The 17,635-nt window shown below is 38.5% G+C and overlaps 1 protein-coding gene across 1 annotated transcript in view; it reads left to right on the plus strand.

Moving 5' to 3' along the window:
• DPP4 (dipeptidyl peptidase 4) overlaps window positions 1-17,635 on the plus strand; it is a 54,517-nt gene that overhangs the window by 21,320 nt on the left and 15,562 nt on the right. Inside the window, exons 13-25 of the mRNA XM_014265728.3 lie at window positions 737-841; window positions 944-1,011; window positions 1,193-1,246; window positions 1,702-1,826; window positions 2,776-2,823; window positions 3,294-3,392; window positions 5,399-5,468; window positions 7,028-7,222; window positions 8,121-8,175; window positions 10,021-10,120; window positions 11,646-11,710; window positions 16,687-16,759; window positions 17,003-17,076. Of these exons, the coding sequence (XP_014121203.2) occupies window positions 737-841; window positions 944-1,011; window positions 1,193-1,246; window positions 1,702-1,826; window positions 2,776-2,823; window positions 3,294-3,392; window positions 5,399-5,468; window positions 7,028-7,222; window positions 8,121-8,175; window positions 10,021-10,120; window positions 11,646-11,710; window positions 16,687-16,759; window positions 17,003-17,076 (1,131 nt within the window). The remainder of the gene's footprint in view (window positions 1-736; window positions 842-943; window positions 1,012-1,192; window positions 1,247-1,701; window positions 1,827-2,775; window positions 2,824-3,293; window positions 3,393-5,398; window positions 5,469-7,027; window positions 7,223-8,120; window positions 8,176-10,020; window positions 10,121-11,645; window positions 11,711-16,686; window positions 16,760-17,002; window positions 17,077-17,635) is intronic.

Here is a 17,635-nt window from a genome sequence, read left to right on the forward strand (position 1 = left end):
TCATTCAGCTCAATTTCATTCCTCTCCTTTTTTCTACCATATGTAGCACATTCAAATGGCAGTCAATAGAAGAAATTGATTCATTTCTGTCACTCTCAATTGATAAATGGATCATTACTTCATGAAAATATTATTCCAGTTTGAATTCTGTCATTCTGTAATCACCTACTTGCATGCAAAATTTCCTCTTGGAAAGCAGCTTGTGTTTTTTTGAATAGAGCAGGACATTTTTCACTGTTAAGCTAAAAAAAAAAATTGAGTTCAAAGAATTTGTTCACAAGTATGTGTTTTAAAATGGGAAATTCAAGAAAAACATGAATTTGCAAAATTTGCATTTTTATAGGTTACAGCTGCATTGGATTAAATAAAACAGTGCTTTTGAAAGTAGATGCACATATTGTTTCCTAAAATTGTAGAAAACTAAGACCACCAAAAGTACTTCAAATTCTGGGGGGGGAGGGAGTTGTGGGGCATGGGTCACTGCCAGGACTAATACTCAGGAAATTCTGCTGCTTAAGGAGCAGGAAAATATTTCAAGTGTGCTTATTTTAAGAGTGATGGCTATGGGTTCTACCTGCTAAGTCAGAAGGCAAAAATTTTTTTTTTTTGCAGTATATTCATTGATGCCTTGTTGTAAGCATTGAGAGTCCTGGTTAGAGATATTAAAACCTAAATTTATCGCTGAGGATCTGGAGTTTTGTTTTTTGCTTTAATAGACATCTCTCTTATGTTCAAGTTTCAGCCATCTGTCCCTCACTTTGCACCCGACAAGGCTTCCTACTACAAAGTCTTCAGCGACACAGCAGGTTACAAGCACATCCATTACATAAATGGCTCACAGGTGAGGAATCTTGTCTAGGACAGTCACTGCTGGCTTGTGCTGCTCCTGGTGATCCAGGAGTCTCATGTCCTACTTCTTGCCTTGCCTTTTCCCCTGCTCCAGGTTCCAGTAGCTATTACTACAGGAAATTGGGAAGTAATCAGCATAGAAGCTGTAACCAATCAATTTTTGTAAGTATCTGTAAATAAGGTACCTCTTCCCTAAGGGCTGGTAACAAGGGTCTAAGCAAGCATGGAGAGTGAAGAGGGAGAAGGCTTTTAACTTATTAAAAATCTGATTTAAACATGTCAGATAAATTTTTTAATTATACTGTAAATATTTTACTAAAACCAGTATGTTTTGCTTTTATAGATACTACATCAGTAATGAAAATAATGGAATGCCAGGAGGAAGAAATCTTTATAAGTAAGAAATTCTTTTTTCTGCAGTATGAGTAAAATTTTTGTTAACGAAAAAGAGAAACTTTAAGGAAAAATCACTGAAAACTTAAAGATTCGTATGTTCAGATGTGTGGTCATCTTTAAGATATTCAATGAAAATCAGTGTAAGAGTATAAACTGCAAAAATAATGGAAATATTTTTCTATAAATTCAGTTAATAAAGGGAAATTGTGAGAACAAACAACCAATCCTCAAGCAAAAATACCCTAAAAATAACCTTCATGCTTTTTTTCCTATTACTATAATTTCAGTATTAATTGAACCCAAAAGCTGAAACTCTGTTTTCTCTAGTTTTTGAATCAGTTTCTATCATTTCCAAATTTTACCTTTTTTTATTCAGCCATCTTACTTAAAAACCATATACTGCTTTAGCATAGCTTAAAAAAAATATCTCTGAGATAAAACTCATTTACTTTGCAGAGTGCTCTTGGAAAGCAGTCCAAAATTGCCTAAATGTGTTAGCTGTAATCTGGATGAAAAAAGATGCCAGTATTATTCTGTGTCCTTCAGCAAAGACACACAGTATTATCAGCTAAATTGTCTCGGTGAGTATACCCCGAATTAATTGACATAAACATGACTCACTGATTAGTTGGGTGCTGAAGTTCACTTCGTCAGGATCTTGATATGTACTGTGTAACAATGATATGTGTTGATAACATTGGATAAATGTATTGGCAGTGGAAAAACATACTGCCTCCTAGGCTCAGAAGTACCTTGACAAAAAGGGATAAAACTGGGATAAAACTTGTTAGTTCTATCTGTCAGTGGACCTGAAAGAGCTGCAAAACACTCCTGTCCACTGTGCATCTCCTCAAGAGATGTATGGGGAGCTCTGCCTGCAGGAGGAATTTGGAGGCTCTGAAAGTGTGACAAGCAACAGACTGGGTAAAGAGCAGTGCTTTATGTATGAGAATAAAATTAAGATAGTGCTGGTCAAGAAGAAAATCCAAGTAATGTAATCATAGGGTAAGCAGGGGGACTGCAGTCTGTCTGTGACCTCTAAGTGCTTCTGCCACGTAGTACAAGGGTTAAATTAATCAAAGGCTGGGAAAAATAAGTCTCCAAAATTACTTTAAATTTAAGTGTATGCTGTTTTTTAACATGCCAAGATCTTCCTTAATCCATGGGCTAGGAGGACAGACAGCAGACAGAATTTTCTGTCAGTTTGTAAAAGTGGTTGAAGACAGCTGCTGTGGTCCCTGTGACAAAGCTTCCTGATGGCCAAACCATTGTCCACCACCAAGGCATGGGCTTCGCTAAAGAGGGGAAATTCTGTTCTTCAGCACCTCGCAGTCGTGTGGCTCATCTCTGAGACAGCCTAAACATTCTGTGGGATCCTTGAATTTGGGCCCTGCTAACCTAAAATTTAGCTTGAGCATACTGGAAGGAAACAAGTTCTGAGCTTTTATGATTCACCCGTTTCCAGTTACTTTACGAGGGCTGTGTTTCAAGCCAGCATGCAATCATGAAGGTTTTGTGCCCTGTTAACAGGTCCTGGCCTGCCCATGTCTACCCTGCACAGAAGCACTGATGACAAAGGTATGGGATTGTCTTTAATTTATATTATGCCAGAAAATTGCACTGTAAATTTATTCTCATTTTCTTCTCATTGCATAGTATAATAATAAAAATGTCACTTATAAAGGGTAAATTTAATTTCAAATAATTACCAGAAGAATAAATTATATAGCTTGATATATATTTATTCAGAGTTTATTTAACATTATTTTACACAGGGCTAGAATACAGTAAGTAGTGTATGACCTATTTACTGAATAATTGTTTGGTTTTTCTGAAAATGATATTTAGGTGGAAAACAGGGGAAAAAGAACTGAAGGAAAACTATATTGTAAACGTTGAATCTGAGAGAAAAAACAAAAACTGCAGTAAACTAAAGCTGCAATATAAGTTGCCGTCATCTCAGGCTTAATATTTAAAGTAGTTCATAATTAAAGAGCGGTGCATTTGAAAAAATCTGTTTAGTCTTTGAATCTTACTCTGTTATTTAGTCCTCAGATACTTGGAAAAAAACACTGAACTGGAAAATTCATTGAAAGATATTCAGATGCCTTCAAAAAAATTTGGCTCCCTTAATATAGGTGGATACAGTAAGTTCAAAAATGTCTTTTACTTTTCCCCTGCCACCCCCCACCCCCCTTTTCACCAAGTGGTTCAAGGTCTTCTGCTGAGGAGCAGGACAGGACAGATGGGTGTAATGGGAATTCTTGCAGTTATTCAGAACTTAGAGGCAGGGTGATTTTTTTTTTTTTGAGATTTCCAAATATTCTCAGTTATTTTTTGAAATCCCAAAATGTTCTTATCTAAAATGTGCTTTTTCCGTAGTGTGGTATCTTCATGTTTTCATGATGAAGTGGCTTAACTCCTTTTTCCTTTATAATAAACTAGAAACCAGAAGTCTCTAACAGTGCAATAAATAAATATGAGAAATGAGGTTGGGGCACAAGCCCAAAGCTTTTTAACATTGTTGAATTTAAATTACATTATAAAATCAAGTAGGTGTTTTTGATTTACAGGTGCAAGTCCCCTTGGTTTGTGTTAGCAGGTTGGGAGAGTGGAGAAGTTCAGTTACTATGAAAAAGTAGACGTAGTCTAAATGAAAAAATCTTGAAAAAAACATTAAGCAACATTTCAGCTCTATCACCTCTGATAGAGTTGAATAGGTTGAATAGATAGGGGGTTGAATAGGTTGAATAGATTTGGATTGAATAATCATTCTTGAAAGCACATTCATGGGCTGAGACTGCATAAACCTTGGTACAGACCAGAACAAAATGCTAGAAAATGCCTTGTGAGTGGTGCCCCTCAGAATTTGGGTAGAGAAGTGTTCGTGGTGTGCTCTCAGGCTGAGCAACATCAAGGAGCCCAGCAGTGGGAGGCCTGGTACCTGTCTAAACTGTACTTGCTCCAGCCTTTGCTACTAGCTTTTCTCTTCATTACAAACTTCCTCCTGATAAAATGAGCAGTGATTCTTAATGGAATTCCATTTTACGAACTGTGCTGAGTTAGGTCAGTCATTGCAAACTGTTCTTTTTGATGCCTCCCTTCTTTCACTGTTACCTTATTTATATAATAACTCTCTTTATCTTTGTGTTTTCTGTCTTTTATTTCTGTCACGTTTTTACTAGGGCTAAAGATGAAATCTTCCAGGCAAGATGGAGATTTAAAGATGTTCTTCATGCTATCAGTTGTATATTCATTATTTTTTTATTCCTCTTTGTTCTTACTACTTCATGTCTTCAGGGTAAAAGCTTTTGGGTAAGGGGAATCTATTTTTAATATCAAAAATAGGAGAAGCAAATCCATTTATGTAGTCCTACTTAAAGCTTCAAGTCTGCTCACAAATCCATGTAGGTTATTAGAGTGAGTATATCTGTGACTATAGAGTATGCAAAAGTTAAAATTAGTATTTTAATGTGTTCCATTTAGATTGTTTATGTTTCAGTGTTCTGATGCGTTGCATATTTGTATCTGGGCAAGTTTCTGTAAGATTTGCATTCTGACTATTACTGCAGTGCAGTCCATCAGCATTGCAGCATCAGTTCACTTAAAATTCATGAGTGAACAATTGAGTCATTCAGCTTGCAAAACTTACAGGGTGTGCCTTTAAAATGTTCAGCTCACAGCCAGCTTGGGTAGGACGAATAACATGAATGGAACTGGAATCAATATTGCTTCAAAAATAATAGATACTTGGATATGTTTCTGGGATGCTTTACAAACTGTCAAGCAAAGTCTATCTGGCAGGTTCAAAATAATGTAGAATTTCTTTTCTCTGCTGGGAGAGAAATTTTATTTTTGAACCTGTGTTAGATTTACTACTGTAGAGACATAACAAGTTTCACATGTAAGCTTAGAATAATGTCATGAGACTGCATGTTGATTCCCCAGATTTTATTACTTTCTGCTAGTTTAGCTGTAAAACATTTTTTAAAATGAATAGCTAGGAACTTCTACATGTGTATATTAGGACAGTCCAGTTGAAACTGCTCTATCATTTTAAGGGGTGCTCAAGTGTTCTCTTGTATGAATTGTAATGCATGTCAAGTAATTTCACTGGAGAGCTGACCTAAGTCAAAACTCTTTTCACTTTTAGACCTGTGGTATCAAATGATTCTGCCTCCCCATTTTGATGAATCAAAGAAGCATCCTCTGCTCCTTGATGTGTAAGTTTTCAACCACATGGCAGTGTTGTGTTAATAATCACTTTCATCTACTTCAAATGTTCTTAATAAGGAAACACAAAACTGGAATGTTTTCTAATTACTTCTTGAAGTAGTTTTAAGATGGAATGGAAAATAGGGGTTTATCCCAGTTCATGGTGGATTCCTGTGCTCTAAGATGATGTAATGTTTAATGAGCACAGCTCTGGCACTGGTACCGAGGCAGATATGTGACTTAACAGCCAGGATGTTCATGGTAGCTTACCTCCTCCCCTGCTCATGATGTTCCTTGGGAGTAATCTTTGATGAAATCACAATGCAGGATGAAACCTTGAATAAGTCTTGTATTCTAAAGCTGAAGTAGTGTGTTTGACATTGCATTTTTTCTGTGATATTTAACTGTCAGTCATTGTTGACCGACATCATCCTGTGGTCAGGATTGCATTTGCTGTGTATTTTTTTTCATAAATACAAGCCCATGAGCATGTGCTGATTGGTCTGGTCTTCCTCAGGCTCTTCCTGGTATGTTTTCTTCTAAATGTGAACTACTGAATTTTAGGTGTGCATTAAAAGAAAAATGTTAAGTTATTCCTTTTTTACTAAAAGGTGACTCTGTAAGGAAGGTGGCTGTTAGTTGTTAGATACATCTTTATGTAATGCAATTTGGTAGCACTTTTTGGTGTGTCATTGAACATTTTAATTAACTGCCAATGCTCTTGGCTTCTTAAGGCTTGTTTTGATTATGATACTCTTTTTATTGACTTACCTTGATGTTTGTCGGGATCACATCTGGTTCACAGTGATCTTAATATCAGAAATTACTTTGGAATTATATGGATCCATAGTTTCAATTAAATTTCCAGTAGTTTTTTCTGTGCTTTTAAAAATGTGCTATAAAAGTGTGCTATAGAGCCATATGAGCCATTCTTCTATTTCTTACTGTGTTGAACAGTGGCTAGAGAAGTGCACTGCACAGAATTTTATCATCAAGGCACTCAGAGTATGATTTCATAATGATCAAGTGCTTCTGAAATATTTTCAAGTAAAAAGTTACAATTATAGTTTTGCTTCCTTTTTCTCAGCCTGCATAAGAAATAGTTCAGACTGATGAGACCTAGAAAATGGTGGTTTTCATTTTTCCAGTTGAAGGCTATTCATTGATTTCAGACTTAAACCAAATAAATCATGGGTGAGTGGAACAGAAATAGAGAACATCACTTTGAAACTCAGGTGACTAGATATGCCAAAACAGAAGACTTGGCTTGGATTTCTGATTAGCTGCCTTAAGTCAAAATAATGAAGGTTTCTTATTAGAGAGCAGAAAGAATTAAAACAAAACCAAAAATCTTGCTTTCTTGATTAACAGCTGAAGTTTCAAAAAATCACATTGCTTTTAGTGGCACCTTGGAGTCAGTCAGTGATGCTTTCCTTGTTTCCTCCTTTCATTTGAAAGTTTATCCTGTTTCAAAGGCCAGAATTGTCAGCAGTAATTATATTTCAAATGCTTGATGTGAGAATATGTGGAGAGTAAATGCCTGGATTTTGTGACGTTTTTCCCCTAGCTACGCAGGACCGTGCAGTCAGAAAGTGGACCAAATGTTCCGGCTCAGCTGGGCCACGTACCTGGCGAGCACGGAGCGCGTCATCGTGGCCAGCTTCGACGGCAGGGGCAGCGGCTACCAGGGCGACCGCATCATGCACGCCATAAACCGGAGGCTGGGAACATATGAAGTGGAAGATCAGATAGAAGCAGCCAGGTGAGCCACAGGGAAAGGTCAACACCTGCTCCTTCTTTTACGTGCTTGTTGTGTAAGGGGGAAAAAAAGGTGAAGGTTTCAAATGGTCATCGGGAAAATACTGGCAAAAAGTAACTGCATTCTGCTTAATTTTGTACTCTGAAGTGTGTCATTTATATGCCAACCATCATTTTATGCTTAAAAAAAGAGGACAGTTAATGCTCTAACACCAGTTAACCATATCTCTGATTTTATGGAGATGATAATGTATCATAGTAGAAGAGCACACTACCAAGGAACTTGGAGATGGAAGTTTTACTTCAAGCATTTGCAAGTTTCTCTTGTCACAGAATTATGAGAAATACTCAGCCTTCAAACCGTAGTTCACATTTGTCACTTGGTTTATGCTTGTAGAACCTCACTAAAACAAACAATCTCAGTAGAGATCTCTCAGAATTGCAATGAAATTTGATCTTACAGTGTTTTTTATGTGGGATTTTAAAATGTTAAGGAGTTTAAACAATTTCACAATCTTCTTGATTTTTTTTTAATTTTTTTTTATGCTAACTGTATTTCCATGTGTTGGTCTGTTCCTTACTGCTGCAGTTTGATTTTAGTGCATCTTCTAAAAAAAAACCAAGGCAGGTAGTGAAATCTGACCTAGTACAATACAAATGTCAGTGATTATGGATTGAGGGGTTTCAGAGTGTTATATGTACAGATGTTTTTTTAAATTAAATTTTTCTAAATTTCCTAAAGACACACGTGCCTGAATTATCATATGTTTTCATGTGCAGTTACTATGATGAAGTGGGAAATGTACAATAGAAAGAGGAAGACTTGATGGGAAATAGACACATCTGAAGAATGGCAAATACTTGCTGTCTGTTAAGTGTTTAATTATTCTGTTTGCTTTCAGAAAATTTTCTGAAATGAGCTTCGTTGATAAGGACAGAATAGCTATTTGGGGTTGGGTAAGTACTCAAAATTTTTGGCTGGAGTAGTATTTAATTTAACAACTATTTATTGTGCTGTCACGTGTGTGAGATCCTGTAGTGCTTCATGTGAGGCACCTCTGGGGTCACAGCACAATCCAGTACTTGAGCTGATGAAGTTCATCTAAAAGTGTGTTTACACATTACCCTTTTGCAATCACTCAGGAGCCTTTGTAAAAGAAATTAGGACTACTAGAGGGATTAAAAACCAGTTTAAATGGATGCTGCCAAGTTCCTGTGTACACTATGAACCTACACTAAAAAGAAAAAAAAATCCAAGTATGTATTCAACAGCACTTCTTCAGTTGCATGACTGATTTTAAAAAAGATGTGAAATTACACTCGAGCCAGCTGTGTGGGATGGTTATCGTGGTATTTGCAACCGCAGGCCAGATTTCTCTAACTTGATGCATCTTTAAACCTGGCAAAGTAGATGGAAATATTTAATCATTTAATAGCATGCACCCTCAGCTAAAAAGCTAAATGTGTGCATAGTGTTAGTGATTGCAGTGCTGAATTAAATTGTTAACTGAAATTTGGGCACTGCAGGTGAAAGGCACAAATGAATAAATTGCTTGATGGCAATATGGTGTCTTTAATAGCTTTTCTTCTGGGGGTAAACATCTCTGTTCTATGAAATCACATGTAATGGTATTAACTGTAGTGAAAGGAAAATTCTTTCTGCAGAAATTGATTATTTGATGCAATCCCATCTTAAGTCCTTATGACCCTCAGGATGAATAGTAGAACATTCCTCTTTGGAGCTATGTTGGGATTATGCATCCTGGACATTGAACCTGTTGGCAGATTTTCTTTAAATCTTGAGTTTTTAGATTGTTAGCCTCTCATTGTCAGCCTGTACATGAATTCATGGACACGAATTTTGTTTGCCATAAATTCAGCAGTAATACCTTTACTGTGGCCAGGTTAGGCATTTAAACAGTGTTTGATCACTAAGAGCATGCATTACTTTGCTTATCTCATTGGAAGGACCTAGGAATTGAAGTTGGAGCAAATATTTGAGGACTTTGAAATAAGATGCAATTCCCTGTGCCTGTAATCTGGTTTTAAGACAGGAATGAGATCCAAAAATAGCTCTTGTTTTTGAATGTGGGTGGGCACATTTTCCTAAATAACCCATTCAAACTCTGGTGAGGGCAGTCATTTGGGCGGTTGGTGACAGTGTTTAGGTATCTTGCTGCCTGGATATTCAAGTGTGTCAGATATTTACTCATCTGTGTATGAGGCTAGACTGTGAGTAAATTTTTGTGTATAGCAAGGAGTGTGTTGTTGCACAGTTCCTCCCACAGACTCAGCAGATCCTTCACTCCCCAGTCACAGTCTTGCTCCTGACACTTTGGGGGAGAGGTAGGGAGCGAGTTGCCACGGGCCTGCTCCAAGGGAGCTGGAAATTTTTGGACGCCCTGTTGCAACTACTCATCAGAGCAGACTGTGGGCCAGAGCTCTGATTCCACCCACTCCCCCAGCACGGGAAGGGACACAGCGGTTCAGCAGTGTCTCGTTTCCTGTCGTTTGCTGCTGCCTACAGTGCTACCAAGCACAGTCATCCTCAGCTGAGTCACAGTTCGGCAGCGTTTGCGCCCTTGTTCCCCATCAGGCTCTCATTCATCAGTGCCACAGCTGCCATGCGCTGTTTGGTGCCTGTTTCCCCGACCGAGCAGGCTGGCTCAGATCTGACCCAAATTCAGCATGGAGTTCATTAATATGAAAAACGCTGATCCTATAAATGCCTGATGAACTGTGTAGCAGATGGGCCCCATCCTTTCCCTTCTGACTAAAATAACAGCAATGTTTTCTTCTCAGTCTTATGGGGGATATGCGACCTCCATGGTGCTTGGCTCTGGGAGCGGCGTGTTCAAGTGTGGAATAGCGGTTGCCCCTGTGTCACGCTGGCAATACTATGGTATGTGAGGGCTTCCTCGTTACAAGGATTCCCATATGTCTTCCAGTGCACACGCTGCAAAGTGTGGATTCGTAGTGCAGAACTTTGGGTTATCTACTAGATGCCACGTAAATGCCACTTGGTCTGTTTTTATGAGCTCATGGCCACTGCGTTTTGAAATGAAACCAATTTGCTAAATATTATTTCCCATTTTAAAAAGTCAGATCCATAACTTCAGGTAATCTCTTTAACCATTAATGAAGGCTAAATCATTGTAATATCGGTAGCACTGCTGTAATGTGTCTGCGTTTGCTTTGGTGACACACAGTATTGTGTGTCAGAAATCCATCGCAGTTAAAGTTTTGTGTCTTCAAAATGAAACTTCACTTATAAGAATGAACTATTGAGGATTAACTTTGAACTTCCATTGTAATTTACTCTCTCAAAGTACCAGAATAGGATTTGAATTGCCTTAGGTTGGTTCGTCAGGGGTTTTTTTAGCGTGTAAAATTTGGATTTTATAAATCTAATTCATCTTGAGAATAGCTTGATGTGAGAAAAACCTGATCAAGTGGACAAGTGTCTACATGCTTCAAGCCTTTAGAGCATGAGGTTTCAAGTAGTTGCAGGAGGCTAGAAATGGGCTAGTTATAGGGGCCCTCCTCCCAGATTAAAAAAATTATATGAAGTTATGAATCGGTGCTGGTACAATCTGAACACATTTTAACATTTTCCTCATTTTTATTTATCCAAAAACACTCAAGGGAAAGCTTTCTCTGGCAAACCTCTACTAAAGAAGGCATAATTTATCATTCTGCAACTAGCACAGAGGCTGTATAATAGCTAATTCAGCAGATCAGATCATGCTGGTAGGCAGCAGCAGTAGTCTACTGGGGACATAGCAATGTCCTCATAATATTTTGGACATGAATATTACAGTATGACAGAAATTTTTTTTTTTTAATAATCAAGATCTCTAAAATTCCACTTCTACCTAGTTAAATGAAGGATTATGGAGGCATATTCATCATTAAAAAACCTCTAGTGCAACAACTCTGAGAAGTCAAATGGACATTAGAATACAGCAGCAGAGCATTAATTTGTAGGGTTTAAAACAAAGCTGCAAATCTGCAAATGATAAAATGGCAAAAAATGCCACTGTTTTTTTTAACCCAAGCTGAATCCTAATATACTGCTATATTTTCGTAGTATAGATTTTTGGTGGTAAACAATTAGATAAAATAAATAAGATTTTTTTTCAGATGCTAGTTATTTACTGCAACATCTTCAGTCATTTTTTAGGATTACTGAAAGAATAACAATAAGGAAACACTGACACAAAGTGCTATATTAATATTCAGCATTCAGGTGTCCATGGCAACAAGAAGATTAACTATTCTGAATAACGATGGTTACCTACACCCTTCATTGTGGAAAACCTGATTTCCAGTACGCATTGTTACTGCTTGTATTGATGGTAAAATTGATGGTAGACAGACTGAAAATTAAGTAGCAGATTCTAATTTTGGGATTTTTTTAATTTCAGATTCAATATACACAGAGCGATACATGGGCCTTCCTACAGAAAATGATAATCTGAAGAACTATAATGTAAGAAAGAAATCACTTTTTTTGTGTGTTGTTTCATTTCTAAACTGGTATGTTGTTCTTTAAACAGTTTAGTTCTTTCCCTGTGGGGAGAAATAAGTTTTTTCTTCTTTCCTGCTAGAACTGTTGCTTTGTTCTGTTACAGGCTGTAATCTTGTGTGTTTGAATTTGCACAAGGCAGCTTCCTCTTGGTGTATGGTGTGGGGTTTCTGTTGTTTGTTTGGTCTGTTGGTGTTTTGGGTTTTATTTTTACATTCACTTCCATTTGACTACTTTGCAGACTGTAAAACAAGCTGTAAAAACTTTTATTTTAACTACCAAGAAACAAATTTGTTTTAAAATTTATATGTTCATGAGCAAAGTATGCTTTATCTTAAACATTTTTCACAAAAACAAATGTACTCCCATTCTCTCTGAAATGTTAATTTTTTTTTTAATGAGTATTATGTGAACTTCCCTGCTTTAGGAATCTGCAGGTTTTTTGCAAAGAAAGCAAAATCTCCTCCATACTAGAACACTTTGACAGGTAGGCTAATCTGTCTGTACCATGATGATATCAAATTGCAGAGCAACTGAAAGCCAGCATTGTCAGGACTGAAATGTTGGCCCCATCTCCATAGACAGAGGGTGTCCAAAGTTTGTTCTAAAATGACCAGTGTTTGCACAGGAGTGAGGGAATTTGCATTTGTCCTGCTGAAAGCAAATTTCATGTAGATTGTTCGTCCTTGTTGCAGCGTGATTAATCTAATTGACTTGCTCTAATCTAATTTGACTTGCTCTTCCATGTGCTAGATGATTTCTGTTGCCTCAAGGGCTTTTTGAAGTCACAGGTAGCTGGGCATAGGGCAGAGCAGCCGAATGTTCTGTTAGGTTTTGGGAAACTTCAGGCTGAGGTGAAAATACAGTGGCTATGGGAGAACTATGGGAATCTGAGGGGTACTTTGTGCCCTGGTTATTGGAATGTTTCACAGAAAACTGTTTCACAGACCAGCCATGGTGATACTGGAACCAAACATTGATGTTAGAGGAGGAGATAGAGCATTCTCTGTGTTTGGGTTGGTAAGCAGGGTAGAAGACGGGTAGCACTGTTGTGTGCATTAAAAAAGTGTCATGGGTAGAAAAAAGGGTGGGGGTTGTTGCAGTGTTTTAAAAGTATCATAACACATATAAATACATACATATATGTACTGAAACATGTGGTTTGACATATATTTACAATACTCTAGTGTTGTCAACTGCTATATGAGATGTTCTGGTCAAGACTGGGGACAATGGTAGTGACTGCTGGACAACTTGGTACTGTGTCTGTCTCCCTCTTCTAACTACTGAGCTCTTGGGCACAGCAGGAACTGACCAGCAGCCTGCAGCCTCCTGCCTGCCTTTTTCCAAATGTGTTTCTTTAAGGCAGTGGGAACAGTAGGAGGTCTGTGAGGTAGCAGTGTAAATACGAGTTCCTGTCGCTGTGCAGAACGAACGTTAACGCTCTGGGTGCACAAAGTCACTCACCAGCTTCACGGCACAGATGGCAACAGAGGACTGTTTAATCCTTTCAAGCCAGGAGTCGGATTTTCTTGGCATGGTATCCATTGCTGGCAATGGCCACGTTGAAACTGCCAGTACCAAAGAGCTAAAGGTTTCAAATGTGTTACTCAGAGGACTAATTGGGGAGAATGGTGGCTAGATGGAGGCGGAGTAATTGCCTAGATCAGATTGTCACACTTTGCTGCTGCTCCTAGAGAAAGGAAAATGCAACTTAAATCCTCATTTGTTGTTAAAAGCTCCAAATAATATGGTACTTGGACTTTACTTTTAACCTGGAGGGTGGGGTGGCTTGAGAAGTGAGTTTGTTGTTTCATGTAGGCTCAGTGACCGTGTTGTGGGATTTTGTTATTGCTGAAGATCCTTGCTGACTTCAGCCCAGTATGTTCCTGGCTTACAGCCCCTTTGATCCATGTCCCAGTCCCAATAGCCAGCCTCCTGGCCCCTTGACACTGACAAGAGCTGTTTGCTGAAATCAATGGTTTTTGAGGTGAATGCAGAATCTGTACTGAAAGCTAGTACGTACAGCTGAAGCTGTTAAAGCTTGCACTGCTAACTCTGTGCTGTCAGGTTTGTGTGCTGCATCATATATTCTCTATCCTGCTGCATTGCTGTAAAGCTGGCAGGAAAAGTGAAAAGTTGCATAAACTGTAGTATGCACCCTGATTTAAAAGAAATGAGATGCTGTACACACCTGCTTGGAGAAGATGAGCACTTCCCTAACATGGAGAGTATTATTAATGACTGAATATATAGACTCAAGAAACTAGTTGTGGTAAGAGGGGTACCTCCTGCCTTTGTGCTACTGTGACATTAGGTTTTACTTTATGGAAGGCAGAGAATGTGAGATGTTAAATATTGTTTGTCAGGAATCAAAGCTGAGGGAGGACTCACGCTCCTAAGTGGGCTAATTAGGTATGTTCAGTATCTTTTAATGTAGTTCTAAACTACTAAAAATTAGAGCTTTGTAAAAGAGAGAAACAAGCATGGGTGGTGCTCCTAATATAATCCTAGACTGAATGGCAGAGAATCTGGTGGCCTGGAAGAAACATCCCTTTGATGTTTCATTGAGACTGAATCAGGGCAGAGCTCTGGAGGTCAGACGCAGTAGCCATGTAAAGCATACTGAAGAGACTGTTCAACTTGTGAGAACATTATTTTGCAGTTCACTCTGAATTTGATATGCTTTTGGCAAGTGTTTGAAACAGTCATAGATTTGGCAATCTTTTTCTAGCAGATTTGAAATGTTCAGTCCTTAAGAACTGCTGCATCATTAGGTTATGCAAAACAGGGTACAATTTTGTAAATATGCCATCTTGTACTGATTTGACATTTGTTCTATTATCTGAGAATATGCTAAAGGGAGAGAGACCTTCAATTTCAGCCAAACCTTAACTTGTTTGTGGAGTGCTGATAAAATGTTGACTGCTGTGTGATCTTTAGAAAAGCCAGTTACACTCAGCAGGGCCTAATTCTCAGTACTTGTTCACGTTACCTTTTCAGAGCCTTTGTCCTAGCAGTGTAACTGTTAAACAGAGGTGGTAAATAGAGTTGTATTTTTTTGCTGTCCACTTAAGGTTTGTTCAGCTGCTGTTGCTTTGTTGTCTAACTGTGCCTACCTGAGAGTGCTCCCTATCTTGCAACCTTCTTTAAGGACACAAAGGTACTGTGTCCTTAAATCTTGTTTTAGGGAAGGGACTCTTCATGTCAAGTGTGAGTACAGCAAGTGAACTATCACCAGTGATAAAAAAGCAGAGAAAGTATCTCATATGCTTCTTCTTTCTGAAGTATTTTTACAAATAACTTTATTTTATTTAATGCCTGAAGAGGAAAAATAGTGACATCCTCTTTCTAAAACTGCTTTTGCCAAGTCAAGTTCTCGGAAGTGTAGCTTAAATCAGGCTTCCACTCACAGAAGGTTTACTTAAAACAGCATTGTTTTTCTGCAAGAAAGCCTAGCAAGGTGGTCTATCCATTTTCCCTCTGCACATGTGGGAAATTATTTACTCAAAGGATACTGGTTGGTTTGGGGTTTTTTTTGCTGCTTGGTGGTTTTTTCATCTTTAATCTCACTGGGCCAGCGCTTTCTCCATATTTTGGCACTCATTCTTACTCCATGATACCAAATCATCTAAATGGAAAGTATCATGCTTCCACACTTGGTGGATTTCCATATATTGGATTTCTGGTGCTCTCTAGCCTTTGACTATCAAAAGAGGGCAACTGCAGTGTTACAGACTGCAGGGTGGGGGTTTTTTGCCCTCTCTGCCGAACTTGGTTTTTAGTTTGGTTGAATACATACAAAGAACTTACTTCATGTATGGAAGGGTTCTGGTACACTATTCTGCCATGACAAAAGAAATTTAATATTTGTACTTGCTTTAAAGATTCACGAGTGTACAAGAGACATAAGGAAGTTGGAACACTTCTTGTCTTGGCAGTACAATGTATTCGACTTTTTTGGGGTACTAATCCTTGTGCAAGGATACAGCCTTAGTACAAAACTAGGAAGAAAAGCAAGTCACTAAATTCTTCTGTTCATAATTTTTAGTAGTTTTTTTCTTGCCAGATTAACTGGTTGTCTTATCAAGCCTAAAATGTCTCGTCCCTGTTGTTCCTCTTCTTTCTCTGCTCATAGCAGAGCACCATCCTACTCCCTTTCCTTGCCCAAATTAAAAATCTTATCTGCAATCCTCACTGTCTTCATTCTTTAGTCACAGTAGCAAGTTAGGTGGGCTAGAATGTTCTAGGGAATATGTTGTTACTATGTTTTAAATTTCTTGATTAATCATAGTTGCTGATTATTTCATCTTTTCATCACTATCGTGTTTCCATTCCCAAAATTTAGCTTGACTTCTGTTTAGAGATTGAGTCTAGTGATTTTCACTCAGGCATTTATCTTTCATATTTGGAGAGCGCATTTTTCTAAACTTCTTGTTTCCCAGTTTTAGTGGAGACTGAGGCATTGTTAGCTGTGGTGCCTTACCTGCAGGTGAACTTTGTGGGGAAGATAACATGTGTAGCCTCTGCAAGATCGACTCCTTGCTCTCACAGGGTGCACTGTTGCCATGGCAACATTTTTTTTAACTTGTCTGCAGTCAAGCAGGAAACCTATGGCACACGGTGTGCTGCAGGCTCCCACCATGCTGGCCATGGATCGAATGTGAGCCTCACTGCAGAGCTCTTCTCTCTGCAGCCCCTGTTCCTTGGCACCACGACCTTGGCAGCAGCTGCAGGCAGGTGTGGGGTGCTGGGAGTGGGGGCACCGTGCCCTGGATGTGTGACCGTGTCCCTTGGCACTTCAGAGGGGGGTAGGCAGGGCTGTGCTTGGGCTGAGCTGAGGGAACCCAGACAGTGTCAACACGAATCAAATTCAGTTGGTAGCAAGTCATACCCTCATAAATAGCACCTTTTTTTCTTTTTTTTCCCTTTAATTTCAGAGTTCAACAGTAATGGCCAGAGCTGAAAAATTCAAGGAAGTTGAATATCTCCTTATTCATGGAACAGCAGATGGTGAGTTGCAGTTAATTAGACATTTTAGTATTACAGACAGGTTCGCAATTCTACTACTGACAAAACAAAAGCATGAAGGGGCAAGGCTGTTACATTTGCGTCAATAAAATAATACCGATTTCTGCAACTAATCTGTGTTTCAGTCAGCAGTGCTGGGGAGTCTAGTGTGTACATTGCTTTGATTTTCCCCCAGAGTATTACAGAAGCAGTTTTTGTTTACCTTTTTCCTCTTCCACTTTTCAGATAATGTTCACTTTCAGCAAGCAGCACAGATTTCCAAAGCTCTTGTTGATGCTGAAGTGGATTTTCAGGCAATGGTATGGTTCTGTTTTGTTTGTCGTTATACAAATGAGAATAATAACATAAGCCCCCTGTGGTAAGGTATAAATTCATTGCCTTCTTAAATGAAAGTTCATACAGTTGCATTTCATGTTCAGTAACTGAAATGTGAACATAAAGTCCGTATTCTATTTTTGCACAAGAAAAACTGTAAAGCAACACCATCTCATATTTGATCCTTTTTACCTAAACTTTCATTTTCTTAATTTTTTTGTGTTATCAGACAAATAGCCAGGCCCAGCCTTTGCATATACCCAAGTGCAGTGAATAGTGTCTTAGAGATAGGGTAAAAGGGAAGGTTGGCTTCAGCAAAATCCCAGATAGCCTGTCCATCACGTCTGGTGTTTACTGTACTTGTAAGACAAGCAGTTATTTGCCCTTTCTTATGTTGTGTGTGGAAGTTCTCAGACTAAGGTGCAAGCTCTTCCTTTCCTACATTCTCTCAGCCCTAGAGGAGCAGTGCCAGAGAGGATGATGTATAGAAGGAGGCCAAGGGCATGGTTTTCTTTCAGCCAAACTCAAAGGACATACCGAGGG

The sequence above is a fragment of the Zonotrichia albicollis genome, chromosome 10, assembly GCF_047830755.1.
Source record: "Zonotrichia albicollis isolate bZonAlb1 chromosome 10, bZonAlb1.hap1, whole genome shotgun sequence".
Classification (NCBI taxonomy): domain Eukaryota; kingdom Metazoa; phylum Chordata; class Aves; order Passeriformes; family Passerellidae; genus Zonotrichia; species Zonotrichia albicollis.